This window comes from Xenopus laevis, chromosome 9_10S (genome assembly GCF_017654675.1).
Source record: "Xenopus laevis strain J_2021 chromosome 9_10S, Xenopus_laevis_v10.1, whole genome shotgun sequence".
NCBI classification, from domain to species: Eukaryota; Metazoa; Chordata; class Amphibia; order Anura; family Pipidae; genus Xenopus; species Xenopus laevis.
Window position 1 is genome coordinate 57444633 of NC_054388.1, and position 18243 is coordinate 57462875.

At 34.9% G+C, this 18243-nt stretch overlaps 1 protein-coding gene across 1 annotated transcript in view; it reads left to right on the forward strand.

Annotated features, from left to right (window-relative positions):
- Positions 1–18243, forward strand: part of LOC108702260 (rho GTPase-activating protein 15-like) — a 297375-nt gene that overhangs the window by 126024 nt on the left and 153108 nt on the right. Inside the window, exons 5-6 of the mRNA XM_041578094.1 lie at positions 17190–17298; positions 18100–18196. Of these exons, the coding sequence (XP_041434028.1) occupies positions 17190–17298; positions 18100–18196 (206 nt within the window). The remainder of the gene's footprint in view (positions 1–17189; positions 17299–18099; positions 18197–18243) is intronic.

An 18243-nucleotide genomic window follows, 5' to 3' on the forward strand; every position in this document is an offset into this window, starting at 1 on the left:
CATTCATAGAATAAACCATTGCTCCTGATGTATATTATCCCATATACATTTTTTTTTACAAGGGATCGAAAGCACTTTACAGATTATGATTAATTTAATAATATATTTTTCTTTATATATAAAAAATCCCAATGTATGATCCTAATATCTAAGCTATCTCTTTATGAATCCTTCTCTTGCTATTTATGCTATATGTTTTTCTATAGATACGTGGGATGTGTTTGGTCACTGAAAATTATGATAAAATGCTAATCTTTATTGCTAGATACTAAGTAACATTAGTAACATAGGGATTGTGCATTACCAGGGCTATCTGACTGCAACAGTCGCATAAACCTTAACCTATTTGTATCCACTTATTTAGGTCACCCATCCACTGGTATTTTATCACCACTATACATCATTAAGGACAGTCTTATGAAGCCATGAACTCTCCTATATGGCATGCAGCTTGGATCAGCACTCAACTTCTTTAAGCCAACTCCGAGTTCCAATTGCCAGATATGGTTTTCTGGTTTTATCTTACCTGTAGTGGATTTGGCCACTAATTACATTGGTCACAATTAAGTCAACTTTAGAACTTTAACTTCAAAATGCAATGGATACAATTCCTTTATCAGTCATGAAAACACTGCCATGAAAATAAATCATTAGCAGTTTGGTCACATGGAACAGATAATAATTACTCTTCTTCTTTTTTTTTACACTTCTTTGTAAATTTGGCATTGCTAAAGCATGCATTTCAATAATATTTTTAGGATATTTTTAATTCAGTAGATTTAGAAAATGCATCTTTTTATTGTTCATATTTCATATTTTATTCCATAGAAAGATTGATGTACGTTTTTCTAAGTACAAAATTTTCACTATGCAATATTCTTGCAGTTTCAGCAGAAAGTTCTATTTAGGTTTGTATAGATGATTGCTACCTATTCAAAATCTTCATAATACACTACAATTTTAACACACTGAATTTCTTCCATGAAAAGAATGTGAGATAATGCTTAGAGGGTAAAGCCTCTCCCCCTCAAAAAAAATCATACAAATAAACTTTTTCTAGAATATTACAATGTGCCACTGTATCCGCCAATTTATCTTGAGAAAAATATCCTTTTGTGTAAATTCTAAAGACCATTATCCAACAGGTGAACATGAAGTAGTGTTGTAATCCTAGCACCGGCTCATCTATATAAAGATGATTTGCATCTCTGACAAATAAAGTAAAGATAACTGCCAGTAAAATGGATTCAGTTTGCAGATGCCATTCATAAATGCCTCAGTAAAGAGTTTTCATTTAATTTATTTAAATTTTTTTCTGGAATGAGTTCAGTTTTTTGGTGTGTTATCCTGTATGTTTATTTTTCTGTGATTTGAATTTAATTAATGATGATGGGAAGCAGCTGGGGAAGGAACTGTGCACTCTGGATAGTTCTGCTGATTTGGGGTTTAGGGAATGTTTAAAAAGGAGAGTCAACCTTACAAAACTGACTGATTAAGGCAATAGCATCTTGATAGCAAGAATCTACACCCTTACCTTGCGAGGTGTCTTTAGTGTTTCGATGGCAGAATAATTTCTTGTTCAAAAGTGGAATGCATGCCAAACCAAAACCTTTTATCTACTATTTTCAAGACACTTTACTAAGGTGTCTTTACTAAGTACAGTAAAGTACACTTTACCAAGTATCTTTTTCACAGCTAATGACTAAATATCTCTAATCACAGATTATTGCATTTTTAACTAAGTCTTAATGCAAGCAAATTCTGTGTAAAACATTTGGTACGAATGCTATACCACTGAATTAACAACAAAAAATTAAAAAGACAAAAATAATGTTTTTTGACTGGTTTACCTGCTAAATAAAATAGTTCATATAGACAAATATATTGTTGTGATTTGATACAAAATGCAATAAATACTCTGTAACACACAGAACGCGTAGAGATTCTGGCAAATACATTGTAGGTTCCAATGAGATCTAATGATGGGCTGCAGTAACATCAGTTGCAATTGGATATATCAGCTTGGCTTGACAGACAAGTCAGAAGGACAGGGGAATTTCATCACTAGACATTTTTCAAGGAAATTGCAGGATCTTTCTTTGTAAAGCTTCCACCCATGAGCTGTGGGAGCACAAGTTTTCCTGTATGTTTATCTTTCCTGTATGCTTATCTTCAAGTGGGAACTGGGAACAACAAATATGACGTTTATTTCTAGAAGTTAATGTCTCTCATTTGGAAAACAGGTGTGTCATGCGATGGTGTATATAGCTGTAAATGCGACTTCATTTGTGACTTATGTAAGGGCACCCAATGGATTAGTAAGGTAGGGAACAGATACCAAGAGCGCAGGTAACCTGTTGCAAAAAGTCTCTTTATTGACCACATAAAGGCACTGTATGTAGCAGTTTACCTGCACTCTTGGTATCTGTTTCCTACCTTACTAATTTTGGAATTTTGCTTACACAGTGTTACACAGTGTTATTAACCCAATGACTTAATTTCCCTACTGGCCCAGGCCCACAGTTCTCAATTATAATTTTTTGTAGGGAGACTAGGTTTGAACCTTTGTGGCTTTCCCACAAATCCGAGCCTGCAGGGTTTTTGTCACCAGTTCTTCCTCTCTTCCTAAACTTCATCCTAACAGGAGGTGGATCTGCCAGAGAGCATGCGATGAAGGTAGACTTCAGAACCTAAGAGTCTAGGTTGGGCTCTAAACTATCAATTTTGATGAAGTTGCAGAACAGGGACCCCTAAAAGTGGTAAAAACAATGGATAGTAGATTCTATCTTAGCACACTCATATGACTTGTAAGTTAGAAAGACCAGATAGCAAGAGCAGCATCTGCTTCCCTAAGAAGTAGTGTGGAGGTTGTTTTCCAAGATGATAACTTGTAGGGGAACAGAGCTAGAAAGGTACAAGCTACAGTATTTCTAATCTCTGAGTTCATTCCAATGGAAGGCATTCATTTCAGGTATTTCTCTAATGAGGGGTATTAATAGTTAATGGTACGTGTGATACTGTTCAAAAGTACTATTGATGGTTAATAGGGATTAACAAAAAAAATTCACAAAAACAAAAAACACGCATAGATTTTAATATATAGTAAAAAGGAATGTTGCACAGTTTGAAAAATCTTGCATGAAAAAACCCCTATTGACTTGAATGCATTCTGATCTGATGGGTCAGATTTGCCCATCACTAATGGTTAATAATCACTGGCACATAATAATTTCTCAAGGCAAATATACTTGAGAGTTACAGTTCATCTTCCGACCAGCACCCTTCCGTCAACACCATCATGAGGGCCCAGTTAAGAGAGAAGTGTGTCTTGCTATATAGGTCAACAGTTGGAGTAGAAAAAGTCTTTTAAACCCTCCTCCACTTCAGTATAAACTTCAGCTTGGCAGAGGAGGTCTTGTTGTAAGAAGTAAAGACAATTTAAATGAAAATGAGTTCTGGGGCATCTGAAGCATATAATTTGGCCAGGGAGCAATACCTTCTAATCTGTGTAATTACCTGGCAACCACACACAACAAACACTCTTGTCACCAGAGGAGTCAAGTTATGGGAGAGACTCTCTAGGTAGCTCAGTCCACAATTAGAAGTTGGCTGACAGTAATTTATTTTGCATCCTCCAATGGGTATGAGTCTGCCTGGAACATCCCCATCTTAAATGGAAATACATTAGTGCTTGTTTAGTTACTACACTAACTTGATGACTAAGAGTACCACTCAATTTTTTTAATAAAATAAAAAAAAGTGCTTGGAAAATTCTATATCAGGACGGTGTTTAGGTTATATGGATAAACTATATATGGACTGGAAAAAATGTTGGTTTTAAAGAAACCAAATGATAGAACCTTTATCTATAGCACTTTCCAAGTTGTCACATAGAATTTTTTATTTGTAAACTGCATTTAAACTAGACCAAACATATAATAAACATAACTCCTTACACGAACACTATAGAGAAATGATATAATATGATATCATATGCACTAGTGGTCATATTTCTTCCTATCAAATATCAATACTGTGTGACCTGACCCATGAAGGCTAATTTGGCATTGAATCCATAACCAGTTTTTTTTTACCGTGGGTACAACAGGTATGGATTCTGGCCTGATAAATATGTTTGAGTATAGATTATAGTGTGACCTTCACTTCACCTGTAAGGGGCCTTGCTATGAACTTCAAGTTCCCCCTCCTTGGGCTCCACATACAATGGCTCTTATAAGCCAGGGCTTGGAGCAGGGCTTCACAGGCTGGGAACCCTTTACACATGGCTAGGGATGGGCGAATTTGACCCATTTTTTTTTTTGACGCACAACACCATATAAGTCTATGGGCGTCATTTTTTCGGTGAAACAAGACGAAAAAATTCACCCATCCCAACACATGGCAGATTCCAGACCTTAGTGAAGAGAGACATGTTACTTATCTGATTTTGGGGAATAAATATTTTTTTCATGATACCTTGGCCTGTTCTATTAACTCTTACAGGCCTGTATCATGACAACTATAAAGGGACCGCTGCCATTGACTTTTACATGAAGTCAACCAGTTTTAGCGTGAGTATTTTTGGATTCTGATTCTTTTGTCATAATAAGTCTCTAAGTCATTTTTTTTACGTGGTTTTTCTTTGAGCAGCTTCCACACAAACTTACTTACAAAGGACAGAAGCAGTGTAAAATAATGGGGGATCTGGTGTTCGCATGGCGTTAACTAAAAGACACATTGATAAATTTGCCATTATTTGACACCTTTTTTTCTCCAAATTCTGTTTACACAGAATAATAAACAGGCCCCTAAGTGTCCTTGTTAGGCACAAAATGTGTAAGGCCTATTTTACTATATTTGGGATGTTGTTCACCTAAATAAAACAATGATAGCTTCTAATCTAATTTTCCTATCACTTTTTACAAAATATGGCCAAAATAAGCCAGTTAACATACCTGAATGTTTTTGGACACTAGTGCTGCTAATTATTGAGCCACTGTGCTACACAATTATTAGTATAATTATTAAAAAACATGCTCAGTCTCTTTACTAAATTTTAACAAAATGCATTTAAACCTAAAGTACATAACATTAAAATAATTGTAGTTCAAGTTTTTTTGGCAGCTTTACTATTCCAAAGAAATATTCTTTGTACCTTTGACTTTATAAAGCTTGCAGAAAACTCAGACTTTTCTGGAATATAGCCAACATTGATTTTTTACATGACCCCCCCCCCCCTTAGAACTAATAATAGGAAAATATTGAAGGATGTTTGCCATTTAAATATCTAGGCATGGTCCCCACAATACATAGAAAAGATTTTATTTTTCTTTACAGGTAACATTGTGCACTAGACTTTTATATGCGGTGTTAGAAAGTGTAGTTAAAATAAATATTAATGTACACAAAAATATGACAGACAGCCTACACTGGTTATTTTGACTTCTGAGTCTCGTGATTTGTTTATTCACTGTAAAGCTTTTTACTGCATTATATGCTATGATTTGCCTGTTATGATAAACTGATAGGAAGCCTGTTATAATGTATTTCAGTTAGGAAGAAGCACTTGAAAGAAATTGGTTTTGCTATACACATGATGTGAAACAATCAATAGTACTTTAGTCTGACAAGCTCTGTCAATATCTATTGTTACAGTTCAGAAAGCCGTTAATGGATAGTTCTTCAAAAACCAATGCTTTCAACACATGTTAAAAGTGCTCAAATGTACCCTGGCAGGAATTAATTATAGGTAAACCCATGGGATTATATACAAATGTTTTTTTTTTAATTGAGAGTGAGATAAAAGTCATAGGAAGGTATATGTTCTCCCCTGAGAAATTATATCAAATGTAAATGGTAAGTCCACCTAATTTAATTATTTTTTATACAATAATGCCTTGTAATCATATGAAAAACCTGCATGTAAGTAAGCTATATTAACTTTTATTAATGGGTGTCTTGTGCTGAATATTGGTTCCTTACAGATGGAAGTTAATGGATAAATGTAAAAGTACATTAAGCAAAGGTTTTGTATATTTTCATGGGAATTTTTTTTTTAAATGCATATAAGCATTTTTGAGAGAGATTTACAAATGGGTCAAAACACAACATCCAAAAAAACACTCCACAGGAGTTAACCCTGCTCCTGCCAATTCAGTCCAATATATAACTGAATCAGTTGTACCTGACAGCAAATAGTATCATGTTAGAGCCATGCAGGTAGGCAGCCTATGAGTGTCTGCATGAATGCATGCCCCTTACATAAGAATCATTAATTGCAGTGCAAGAAGTAGATCCTTCAAGTGAAAGGTACATGTGGGGGCAGATTTATAAAAGGTCGAGGTGAATTTTCGAATGAAAAAAAAAATCGAATTTTGAGATATTTTTTGTGTACTTCGAATAGGGAATAGTCCAAATTCGATTTGAATTTGAAAAAAAAATCAAAAATTTGAATATCGAAATTTATCATGTTCTGTCTTATCATGATTTAAAGATTCAACTTCGACTATTCGCCATCTAAAACCTGTCGAATTGCTGTTTTAGCCTATGGGCGACCTCCTATGACCTATTCATAGTCAATTGGGGGACTTTGAAAAATCAACGTTTTTTGGGGGGAAAACTTTGAATCGAATTTGAACTAATGAGCTATTCCTTCGATTTGTAAGATTCAAATTTGGCCAAATACGGATCTACTCGATCAAAAACGGACCTATTCGACCAAAAAAATATTCAACTTAATTTCGGTTGGTCTATTTGAATTTGAATTTTGGCGTTTTTTTGAATTCGAACCTTGATAAATATGCCCCGTGGGGCTGTGGTGTTAAGTACATGGCTCTCTTGTGCCAATAATTCTGCATACTTTTGTTTGTAAAAGCTTTTGCACCAGCAGCGTAATAAGTTGGGTGGCATGCACAAGCTGCTCCCATCCACACTAAATCACCCCCACCTGCTAACAAGGCTGCACATAAACATTTAAAGAAGAAGCACTTGGGGAGAAGAGGATTTTCAAGCTATAGAGGAAATTGACAAATATAGAGGTTGCCCCTGGCAACCACAGGGTCCGCTTCCCCTATAGTTTCTCATAAGCTACAGAGGTTGGGGTGTACTGCATCCCAGCCTATGGAAATTAAAACATTTTTTTTGTGCACCTTTGGGACCTGTCCACGCCCTTCTCCTGTTCATTTTCCATTCTTACTTCCAAGCTACTGCCTAGTTTCTATATTAATTAAAGTGTTTTAAACCCCATCAAATATGTAATACTTGGAGTGGCAGGGAGGCTTAACCTGAAGATCAATTTGGGTTGATTTAGAGAGTGTCTATTTTTTCTCCTAGATATATCTGAACACAAAACTTGAAGGTCAATTAGGGCGAAATTTGCTGTTTTATATATTAATATGGTTGAATGACTGATATTCAACTGTTTTTTTATATTTTTAACCTTGTGCTAAGGGGCTCCCTGGTCAAAGATTGAACCTCCAATAAACCTCCAAAGCTTGTCAACCACTTACAACAAGACTTTGAATGGAAAGCAGTTATGTCTGGTAGATACAGTCCTGTCAACCAAAACAGCACTTAGTGGAAAATCTGATGATGATTTTATTTTTAAAACAATTACATAAAACATAAACAAAAATATTTTGTTAATATATTCTTGCAGCAAACCATTTTCACGTAGAAGGTTTAAATAGCTATTCCTTATTTGACAAAATTAGAACAGAAGTTTCCTTTACGTGCAAACATAAGGATTCCTGTGATTGCCAAATTTAGATATTAAACACAACCGCCATCAGGTTAAGCTATCTTCTGTGACCCTTTGGTTGTATTAGCTGGGAAGATTTTTTTTGTAAAAGCAATGGATTACAAAGTTATGTATTTTCCAGTAAAAGCTTCCTTTTAATGTGATTACAAGTTTATGAAACTATTTTAGGGTCATCTGGTGTTGTGGGAAAAAATAAAACAGTTGTATTAAAAGAAGTGGTGATACAAGAGGAAAACTTGCCTTGTATTATCATGGGCATGTGTTTATATATTACTTTCCTTAATTAGTTATCTGTTATTTACTTTAAATGAACAATTTGGCAAGTTTAGCTCCCCTGATAGCAGAAAGACAGAAACTGCTTTAGAAGTCTGGATGATAAAGTCATATATCCAGAGCTTCAAATCCAAACATTCCCCCTGATACTTCAGAAGTAATTGGATAACTGATGCAAAAATCAAATTGGTATGATTACTGTAAATGTTCTCTTATCTTACAGAGAAATAATGAGTTAACTTAGGTCCCCATATTCTTACTTCAATTTTAGTATGTGCAATAAGATCACTAATATTAATAAAATGTATTTTATGAAAAATGTTGCTAGAATATACTATAGAATATAATGATAGATTTATACTTGAATGGTATATACATTTGCAATACACATTAAAGTCTTAAAATACATGTAGACTGATAGATAGATAGATAGATAGATAGATAGATAGATACAGTATATACTCGAGTATAAGCCAACCCGAGTATAAGCCGAGGTACCTAATTTTATCTACGAAAACTGGGAAAGCTTATTGACTCGAGTATAAGCCTAGACACAACTACAGCCCTGTCTCCCAGCAGCGCACATTCCGCCAAAGCGACCCCCCAACGATCAACCGGACTTCTTTGCAAAGTTGATGGTGACAGAGAATTGCCAAACGGATTACTGTGTGCATTGTCCCACTGTCCCACTACCATGTGCAGAGGGTGCTGTGTGATATTGCCATCACTGTTAATCCTTCATATAACCAACAGAGTGCGCACTGTTATTCTTTCATATAACCAACAGATGGCGCTGTGTGATATTGCAGTCACTGTTATTCTTTCATATAACCAACAGATGGCGCTGTGTGATATTGCAGTCACTGTTAATCTTTCATATAACCAACAGAGGGCGCACTGTTATTCTTTCATATAACCAACAGATGGCGCTGTGTGATATTGCAGTCACTGTTATTCTTTCATATAACCAACAGATGGCGCTGTGTGATATTGCAGTAACTGTTATTCTTTCATATAACCAACAGAGGGCGTTGTGTGATATTGCAGTCTCTCCCCAAGCGAACTGTTGGTATAGGAATGATTAAAAGTGACTGCAATCTCAGCTACTGCTCACTGACTCGAGTATAAGCTGAGGTAGACTTTTTCAGCACATTTTGGATGCTGAAAAACTCGGCTTATACTCGAGTTTATATGGTAGATAGACATAATAGATAATAGTCCTATTGCCTGTAATGTGGTGTGTTCCTTAATCTAGTAATTTATTACAAAGTTACTTATCAGCAGTATACCATGTTATAAATTCTTTAGCAGCACAATTGCCATTATTCTGCTAGTGATGATTGTCAGGGTAGCCCTCATTATATGACTTAAAGTTTTAACTCAATTGTTCTGCTGAACTCATACTACTCAAACTAAAATTGGAAAAAATGCTGGAAATTTCCAGAAATCTACAAGCACTTACATAGTTACATAGTTAAATTGGGTTGAAAAAAGACAAAGTCCATCAAGTTCAACCCCTCCAAATGAAAACCCAGCATCCATACACACACCCCTCCCTACTTTTAATTAAATTCTATATACCCATACCTATACTAACTATACTACACTATTCTGTGCAGATTGTTCTTGACTGGGAGACATAGGTAATAAACATGCATCAGGTAATTACACAAACAGAAAATGTGTTGATATTTAAATACATGTACAATAACATACTTAAAGAAAATACAGTTTTTTAATGGTTGATAGATTCCAAATTATCCTAGCAACCCAGCAATTATAGAGTAATAAAAAGTTCCAATAACAATACATGTGTTATATTTAGATGAGGCCAGTGACCCCCATTTGTAAGATGAAAAGAGTCAGGAGAGGAAAGCAAATTATTTCAATACTATTAAAAATAAATAAGACAAATTGAAAAGTTGCTTAGAATTGGCCATTCTATGACATACGAAAAGTTAATATAAAGGTGAACCAGCCCTTTAAGAGTCTTTAAGATTTCCTGGTTTTCATACGGCATCGAGGCTGCTGCCTCAGGCAGAAACCCCAGAATTTTCCCTGGTATATCTCCTTGGTGGGTAGCTATTTCTAAAACGAATATATCATACAAAGATATATATGAAGATCCTGTACTGTGCTGATTGGAAGAACTTGCCTGTACTCCAATAAAAGAAAAATGCTGTGCTGGTACAGGTCAAACAGAGAATAAACAGGCTGTTGTGGGAATGATTCATTAACAGGTTCAGTTAAGATTTTTTTGGTTTAGAAACAAAGTAATGTAAGTTACCACATAAGGGATACATGATGACTTTAGGTAGCCAGGAATCACATCCTTGTGTCTTTCTTTATTCCTGGTAAATTAGTGACCAAGATCATTGGGCACAGATTTAAGTAACATACCAGCATCCTACCTACCAAAGTATGAAAAAGTGAATACAGTACTTTTTGATAATATTAAAGGATACAAATTTTTATTTATGAAAATCAGAGTGTGTCCTGATAATTTGCCAGTTGGTAGTTACTGCTGGTGACTTAGGGGCAGATTTACTAAAAGGTGAAGTGGCTAACGCTATCAAAGTTTTGCCAGAAATCACATCCGCATGGACATCGCCAAATCACTAACAGGCGCAGGCGTCAATTTGCTAGCGAAAGGGACCATCATTAGCATTCATTCACACTCTGTCTCCAGGCGACTTTTCGCTCTGGCAAATAGTCGTAAAGTACGGATTTTACTGAACGTTACCTCCTTTGCCAGATTTGACTTCGCCACCTCAGACCAGGTGAAGTGCTTAAAAGTACTTACATCATATCCTGTGTGCCAAAAATGCATTAAAGTTCAAAAAACGCTGGCGATTTTTCCTTTTTCTAAGCAGGATTGCCTGCAAAAGTCCTAAAAAATTTTTTGGGTAACCAGTTTTCTCCAGACATTTCCTAACATATGGAACATTCATTTGACAGTGACATTATATTAGCTCTCTTGTCTTCGTTAAGGTTCCCTGGACATGTGTAATAAAAAGTGGTAACTTCAAGCATTTGCACCAACATTTACAATTAAGACCTCCAAACAACTTTAACTTACCTGCCGTATGCAAATTGACCTAAGCAGAAGATCACTAGCCAGTGACAGAACTAGGTGGGGATGGGCCCTGGTGCGGGTCGTGCAGCCGGGACCCGCCCCCCACCCTCGTCCGTGCGGCGCTGCAGCCGACTCCAGCCAGCGTGACTGCCGGGGGGCCCTGCGGGTGTGCGGGCCCTGACCCAATTGCACCCCCTGCTCCCCCAGTAGTTACGCCACTGTCAGTAGCGAATTTTCGCTAGGCACAAATGAATGCTAGCACATCTTCACTATGAAATGCTCATCCTGCCAAAGTAACACTAGTGAAAAGTCGCCAGCGTTTTGGTACCCAGGGTGCAACTTCGCATATTAGTGAATTAGTGTAGTGGTAGCAAATTCACGCCTGGCGAAGTGGTGCGATGTGTGTGAATTGGTCACTGGCGACAATTCACCCTTTAGTGAATCTGCCCCTTAGTAGGTAAGACATTATCAGTATTATACTAATGCAGCAGTTATATTTTACATTAAAATGCACCATTACGACTGATTTTTTTGAACATACATGCCATATTACAGAACAACAAAGAACAATTATTTAAAAAAAATATTTAAAAACATATTTTACAGAGTCAAACATCTCTCATATATTTTTATCACAACAATGTTCAGAAAAAAAACTTTAAATGCTGTAAAAAAAATATTGCTAAAATTATAACAGATCTATTTACATTTCTTTTCAAAAACCAAATAAATTATCAAATGAGGCAGGATAGATTTCATGTAAAAATTCAGTTGAGCAATAAATAAATACATTGTCCATGTTAAAAATAATTGTGTTTTTCTTAGTCCTCTATTGACTATCTGTCTTTCATTTGATGTATGGTTTACCAGCCTGAAGTAGACTTATGGTCGGAGCTTAACTTGTTAGTTCTGGTTTTTCAGCCAATTCAGAATAACTACAGATGCCCTGAGATATTAAAATTGACTGTTCAAATGGACTCAGTGTGGGAGTTTTATTGGCTTTAAATTGATAACAGCTGAAAGAATGAAGGATCGGAGCTGAATATGGGCATAATATGCAGGCCTTTTTGTACATGTGCATGTGAACCAACAGTTTTGTATGGGAATTTTTTTTTTAACATAATGAATTACATTTCCTTACGATCTCAGTATGTTTTAATGATGAACAATGGCTTTCGGAAGTTTATATGTATATGATTTACTGAGAAAATTCCACAGGGAGCTTTAAAATTAACATTGTATTGTACAAGATTGTAACTCTATCTATTACCCAGGCAGTACAAATAATAGAGACAAAAAAAAATAATTCTCAGTTTATGTCCTAAATCTTTTATCCTTAGCAACTAATAAACAGCGCATATACAGATGAAGCCACTTGGATTTGTGAGTTAAATGCGTCATGACTCAGGGTTAATTGAAGAAACTGGGTTATCTAAAGTCATCTTAACTCATTTAATGCATTTAACCTTTTCATTAGCATACCAAAGCACCATTGTTCACAATGGTGAATGCTTTAATTAGATGGGATGTTGTGACACAGTTTTCTGTGTTAAATGAGATAAATGGGATATCTGTGTTTAGTTATTCTGTGTCAAACAGACAAACCAAAGTGGCTGCATCTGTATGTAGAAATTGTCCCATATCTGGCATCCCATATCTACCAAGTCAATGGGTTTGCTATAGGTTATTTGAAAAAAGAAGAAAGATAGTAAACCCCCACACTCTCTAATGATATTTATTATTAATTAATTGTGTAAAGTTTTACCTAGTGTGCAATGAACCAATCGATTGATCAATAAATGAATGTAATATTCTAATGAATTTATGTTAGAAAAAAGTGCCTGTGCTAGGTGTATATTTTAAATTACTAGTGCTAACTTGTTGCAGGATAATCCAGTATCCATCAACTGATTAATTAAAAAGTAATAGTTGCCTATAGTTGCTATAGGTTACTAGAACCAACTTTGTACATTATACTTTTAATTTTGAAATAATAAAAACAAAATTCAGATTTGTTGCTATAAGATTTTAGAGAATGGCAAAGTCTGTTTTTGTTACAATATAACAAAGGTCAATTTAAAACCACTCTCTCATAACCAACACTAAGGGGGTTATTTATTAAGCTCAGAATACCCGAAATTCCCAGAAATCCGAAAAATTTGTGATTTTTTTTTTTATAAAATCGGACTTTTAAAAAAATCACAAATTTTTCTAAATTTATTAAACCCCGAGGGCTAAAAAGCCAGAATATAATAACACGGCATCTCAAACCTGTCAAGGTTGCATAAAAGTCAATGGGAACAGTCCCATTGATTTTTGGTTGTGTCAGTTCTATTATTGCTTAGAAGAATGGTTTAAGAAAAATACAATTAGAAAGTCAGAGTGGCTGGTATCAGGTTATTAAAGTTTACCAGTACAAACATACTCCATTTTAAGGAAGCACCAATATAAAAAAAATAGAATAAGTGAAGGGAAAAGAAAAAATTATTTAAAAAAAATTAACGTGTCTAACCAAAAACTTTACTGATTTCAAATTTTCCATGCAGACCATTTAAAGTGATATTTATAGACAGGTTTTTTTTTGTATGCTTTTCAGTTAGGTTAATGCAGTTGACAAGTTTTTGATGGATTTTCAGAGACTCCATTTCCAAAATTAAGGAGAGCCATTGTCACCTATAATAGGAACGGGCAGTCTCAAAAACATGAGGCCCCTATTTACAGAAAATAAGAAGCAAATTTTTTTTATGAATATGAAATTTAAACATTCAAATGCTCAAGATTTTTTAAATTAGCTAAATCTAAAAATAAATCAAATAAATACATTAGAAATATACTTTAATAACTATTATTTTGCAGTTATTTTCATGAATCAGGAAAACAAGTGATTTCAACATTTAATAAATGTCCACTTACAGTTGGTTCTGAACACTAGGGGGCACATTTACTATGGGTCGAATATCGAGGGTTAATTAACCCTCGATATTCGACCATCGAAGTTAAATCCTTCGACTTCGAATATCGGAATTGAAGGATTTAATCCTTCGATCGAACGATTAAATCCTTCCCTATAGGCTAACATTGGTGCTCGGTAGGTTTTAGGTGGCGAAGTAGGTGGTCAAAGTTTTTTTTTAAAGAGACAGTACTTTGCCTATCGAATGGTCGAATAGTCGAACGATTTTTAGTTCGAAGTAGCCAATTCGATGGTCGAAGTAGCCAAAAAAAAAGTTTTTTTCCTTCTGACACACACCAATACAAGAAGAGAAGGTCCCATCTATACATATGGGTACATTGAAGGTACTTAATGACAGGTGCTTGAGACATTGGTAGGTCTAAGGCCCATCTGCATGGGCTCTCATATACAAAGCATACATTTTAGTGGACTTAATTAAAAAAACTTACTAACACTCAGCTACTTTGCTTCATTATAGTAACTGATAAAAATCAATCACAGATTATTTTTACTCTACGATTATTTTGAATGATGAGCAAAATTATTCACCTGGTTAGCCCAGAGACTCCATGGGGAAAATTCACTAACCGGCGAAGTGGCTAACGCTAGCAAAAATTCACTAGCATTATGTCATTTTGCCACTTCACCAATTTACTAAAAGTGTCCTTGGCGAAAATTCGCTGGCGAAGTAGATAGACTAGCGCAACTTCGCAGCCTAACACCAGGCGAAATTGCACTCTGGCGAAGGGGCGAAACTACGCAAATTTACTATGTTTTTTTTTTCTGAACGTTACCTCTTTCCCAGAATTTACTGAGCCAGGACAGACCAGGCAAAGTGCAATAGCGTAGCGGAGTTTGTGAAAAAGAACATTTTTCTAAGTCCCGAAAAACGCTGGCGTTTTTTACTTTTTATAGGGTGATAAGTTGAAAAAGATCGAAATTATTTTTTTAGGGTACCCTCGTTCCCCCCTATGTGTAGGGCATTAAAACACCTCTGTTTTAATTGTATTAACTTTCCCTGAGCTTGTGTAGTGTTATTTATTTGCTGCAGTATACATGTCCATTCAAACTTCTATTTTGCGCTGTATGCAAATTAGCCTTAGCTAGCTCAACTTTGAACCGATGATCGTAACATCACTAGCACAACTTCGCAAACGATCGGTAACTTGTGCGCAACTACGGATCTTCGTGAATTTGCGCAGCCCTGGCGAATCTACTCCTGGCGAAGTGCGGCGAAGACAATGCTGGCGCAACTTCGGAGGTAAGTAAATTTGCCCCATGGGTGAAAAAAATTGTCACGCATCAAAAAAATTTGACTCTCATAGACTTTAATGCATTTGGCTAATTCGTCCATCACTAATTATATTTATTAATCAGCTATATTGACTTTTCAAAGGTAATAGCTGGCTCCCATTGGCTACTGCCCTTGGCCCTATTTTCCTAGTTAATTAGTAAATCAGTCCCACTGGAAAACCAAAATCAATCAATCTTTTTTCTCCTGACAAAGACTGAATGGGAAAAAAATTGCAGTTGCCGTTCTATCTGTATGCAATATTTGAATAGCAACACGTACATTTTTATAATAATAATAAATGTAAAATATTTTTATTTATTTACTCCATTTATTTCTGACTGCTAGAAATTCCTTGACTTATATTTAGAAACTAACACTTATTAACTTTGTAGAGTATTTTTGCCATGATTTGTCAAAACATAGTGATAAAATAGACATGCTCATGTGAAAGTGGTGAGATCTCACCTGATCTATTGATGTATTTCGAGATGAGCAACATGAGCTATACAACTAGAAAAAATCATGATAAACCGTAAATTATTATTAAAACATGTTTACACAATTAACACGTGGAGACATACAAGAATGACATGTCTTGCTTTTTTTGGAAGGCTTGCATTTTAAAATAGAAACAAAACAGAATATGCATGTTTCTCACCTACATCAGAGTTATTGAAAAATATTAATTTAAAAAACACTAAAGGAAAGAGCGACTGATGTGTCTGAGATTTATATTGGTTTTAATTAGCATGCATTTCCATGTCTAGACATGCAAGGCAAGAGGTGTTTATGAATAATTACTATACGAAAAAGTGGAATTAAATAAAGCTGTGTGGCACAGGTAGGAAAACAATTAACTCATGTCAAAAAATGTGATTGTTAAGGTTCTAGTTTAATTTGGAGTAGTTTTAAAGTTTTTTAAAATACTTTTGTAAACTGCTAACCAAAAGAAGCCCCAAGATTCCCATTTTTTGTGGGACAGTTCCAATTTTGACAGCTCAACCCACAGTCCTGGGGCAGAAATTCAAATTTTAAGATTTTACTGCTGCTCCAAATCTATGGACTTGGTCCATTCTAGACCCACTGCAGATCCTTGAGGGACCTTAATGCTCCTTAACTTCCTACAGTACGTCCTAATTTCTATTGATGCAAGAGCTATTCATCATGCAAATCAACTCCTAAATCACTGCATGTGGGATCCAAAGTTGTTTCTGGTCTTAATTAGGGTAACATTCCAAAGTGAATTTTGTAGGAAAGTGCCTTTGGATACTGAAAAATATAATTATGAGGGAGAGTCTATAATACTAATAAAACCTATTAAATGTTAACCTGTTATATCTATATATTTAAGATATTATTATTATATGAGTTATATATTATATATGTTATAATGTTATAAGTTTAACTGATTCTTGACTGTGCATCCTAAACCTCTACAATAAAGCAAAACTGTTCCTTGTCTACAGTAATTTAATTTCTTTCATTCATAAAACCTAACAGTAACCTTTTTTATATGTTAAAACACAATTTTCCAAAAACCAAACTATTATATGGATTAATTAATAAATAATAATTAATTATGCATTAATGAATTAACAGCACCCATTTTTTTAAAAAAACTACTACTAAACGTCCTGTACTTTTGTTATCAGTTGCAAGGTTTTCTCCTGTATCAAAAACCCCAATGGTTGCAGCTGTAACAGTTGTAACAAAGTTCTATGAACCTCAAAAGATGGAAGCTATCCTGAGAAGGCAAAACTCTATAGGAACCTACCCTAATACATTAAAATAAGAAATGATGTGTTTATTTTGTTTTAGTGCAAACATTTTATAACAGCCTCAAGAGGGCTTTTGGCAAAATGGACTGATTTTGATTGATTACAGACCTCAACAACGTCCTCGCTATGTTTGTGAACAATTGGCTTTTGCGAACATGCGCAGTGTATGTAATAAAAGCTGGCAATTACACCGCCTTTTTTTAGCGACAAAATATTTAAAATTATTCCCACCATAGTATATTAGGTTAAAGTCAGCTGCACATAAATGATTGGATTGCTCTGCTTAACTAATGTGTTTTACATTTTATATCCTACTTTAGGGCATGCACTATGTCATGCTAAACAGTTGCCCATAAATCCTTACACAGCTGTTTAACCAATACATTTAACAATGTGTGTGTTTCTTTAGAAGACACTTTGGTTGTTCATTGTTAAGAAAACATTAAGGGGTATTTTTATAAAGCTGTTTAACATGATTTACATCAAAAAAAGGAAAAAGTGGTGTCAAATGAATGACGTATTATAAAACTTTGCATAATGGAGACATTATAGTCATGGAAATAATTCATTAGAGAGAGTTTATGGGAGTATTTATAAAGAGTGCAATTTGTTTAACACCACACTAACAGCATTACTTACGTCATCACACATCAATCTGGTATAACCCATTCCATTCAACTGGTTGAATGCAAGAGGCAAAAAAAGATGGCATAAAAAGTGATGTAAAAAAAGTATGTAAAATCTTTGATTTATATAGCTTTTTAATGCCAAAATTTTCACACACCACTAAAATATATGTATTATATGTCTTTATAAATGCATAGGCTTCCTACCCCGGTAACGGGTAAGTGTATTATCATCAACCTTAATATATTCAGAAAAGTTATTTAATTATTTAGAATGCTTTTTTATTTGTTGCAGGTATATCATATATTTTTTTCACTCTTCTGTTTGTGTTCATTTTTTAAGATCAAGTGTTTGGCTGTCAACTGGAAACCCTCTGCAAAAGGAAAAATACAATGGTGCAAAACTTTGTAAAACAATGTATTGAGGCTGTTGAGAAAAGATATTATATTATAACCTATTCTCTAGGCAATCCAACTTCATGTTTAA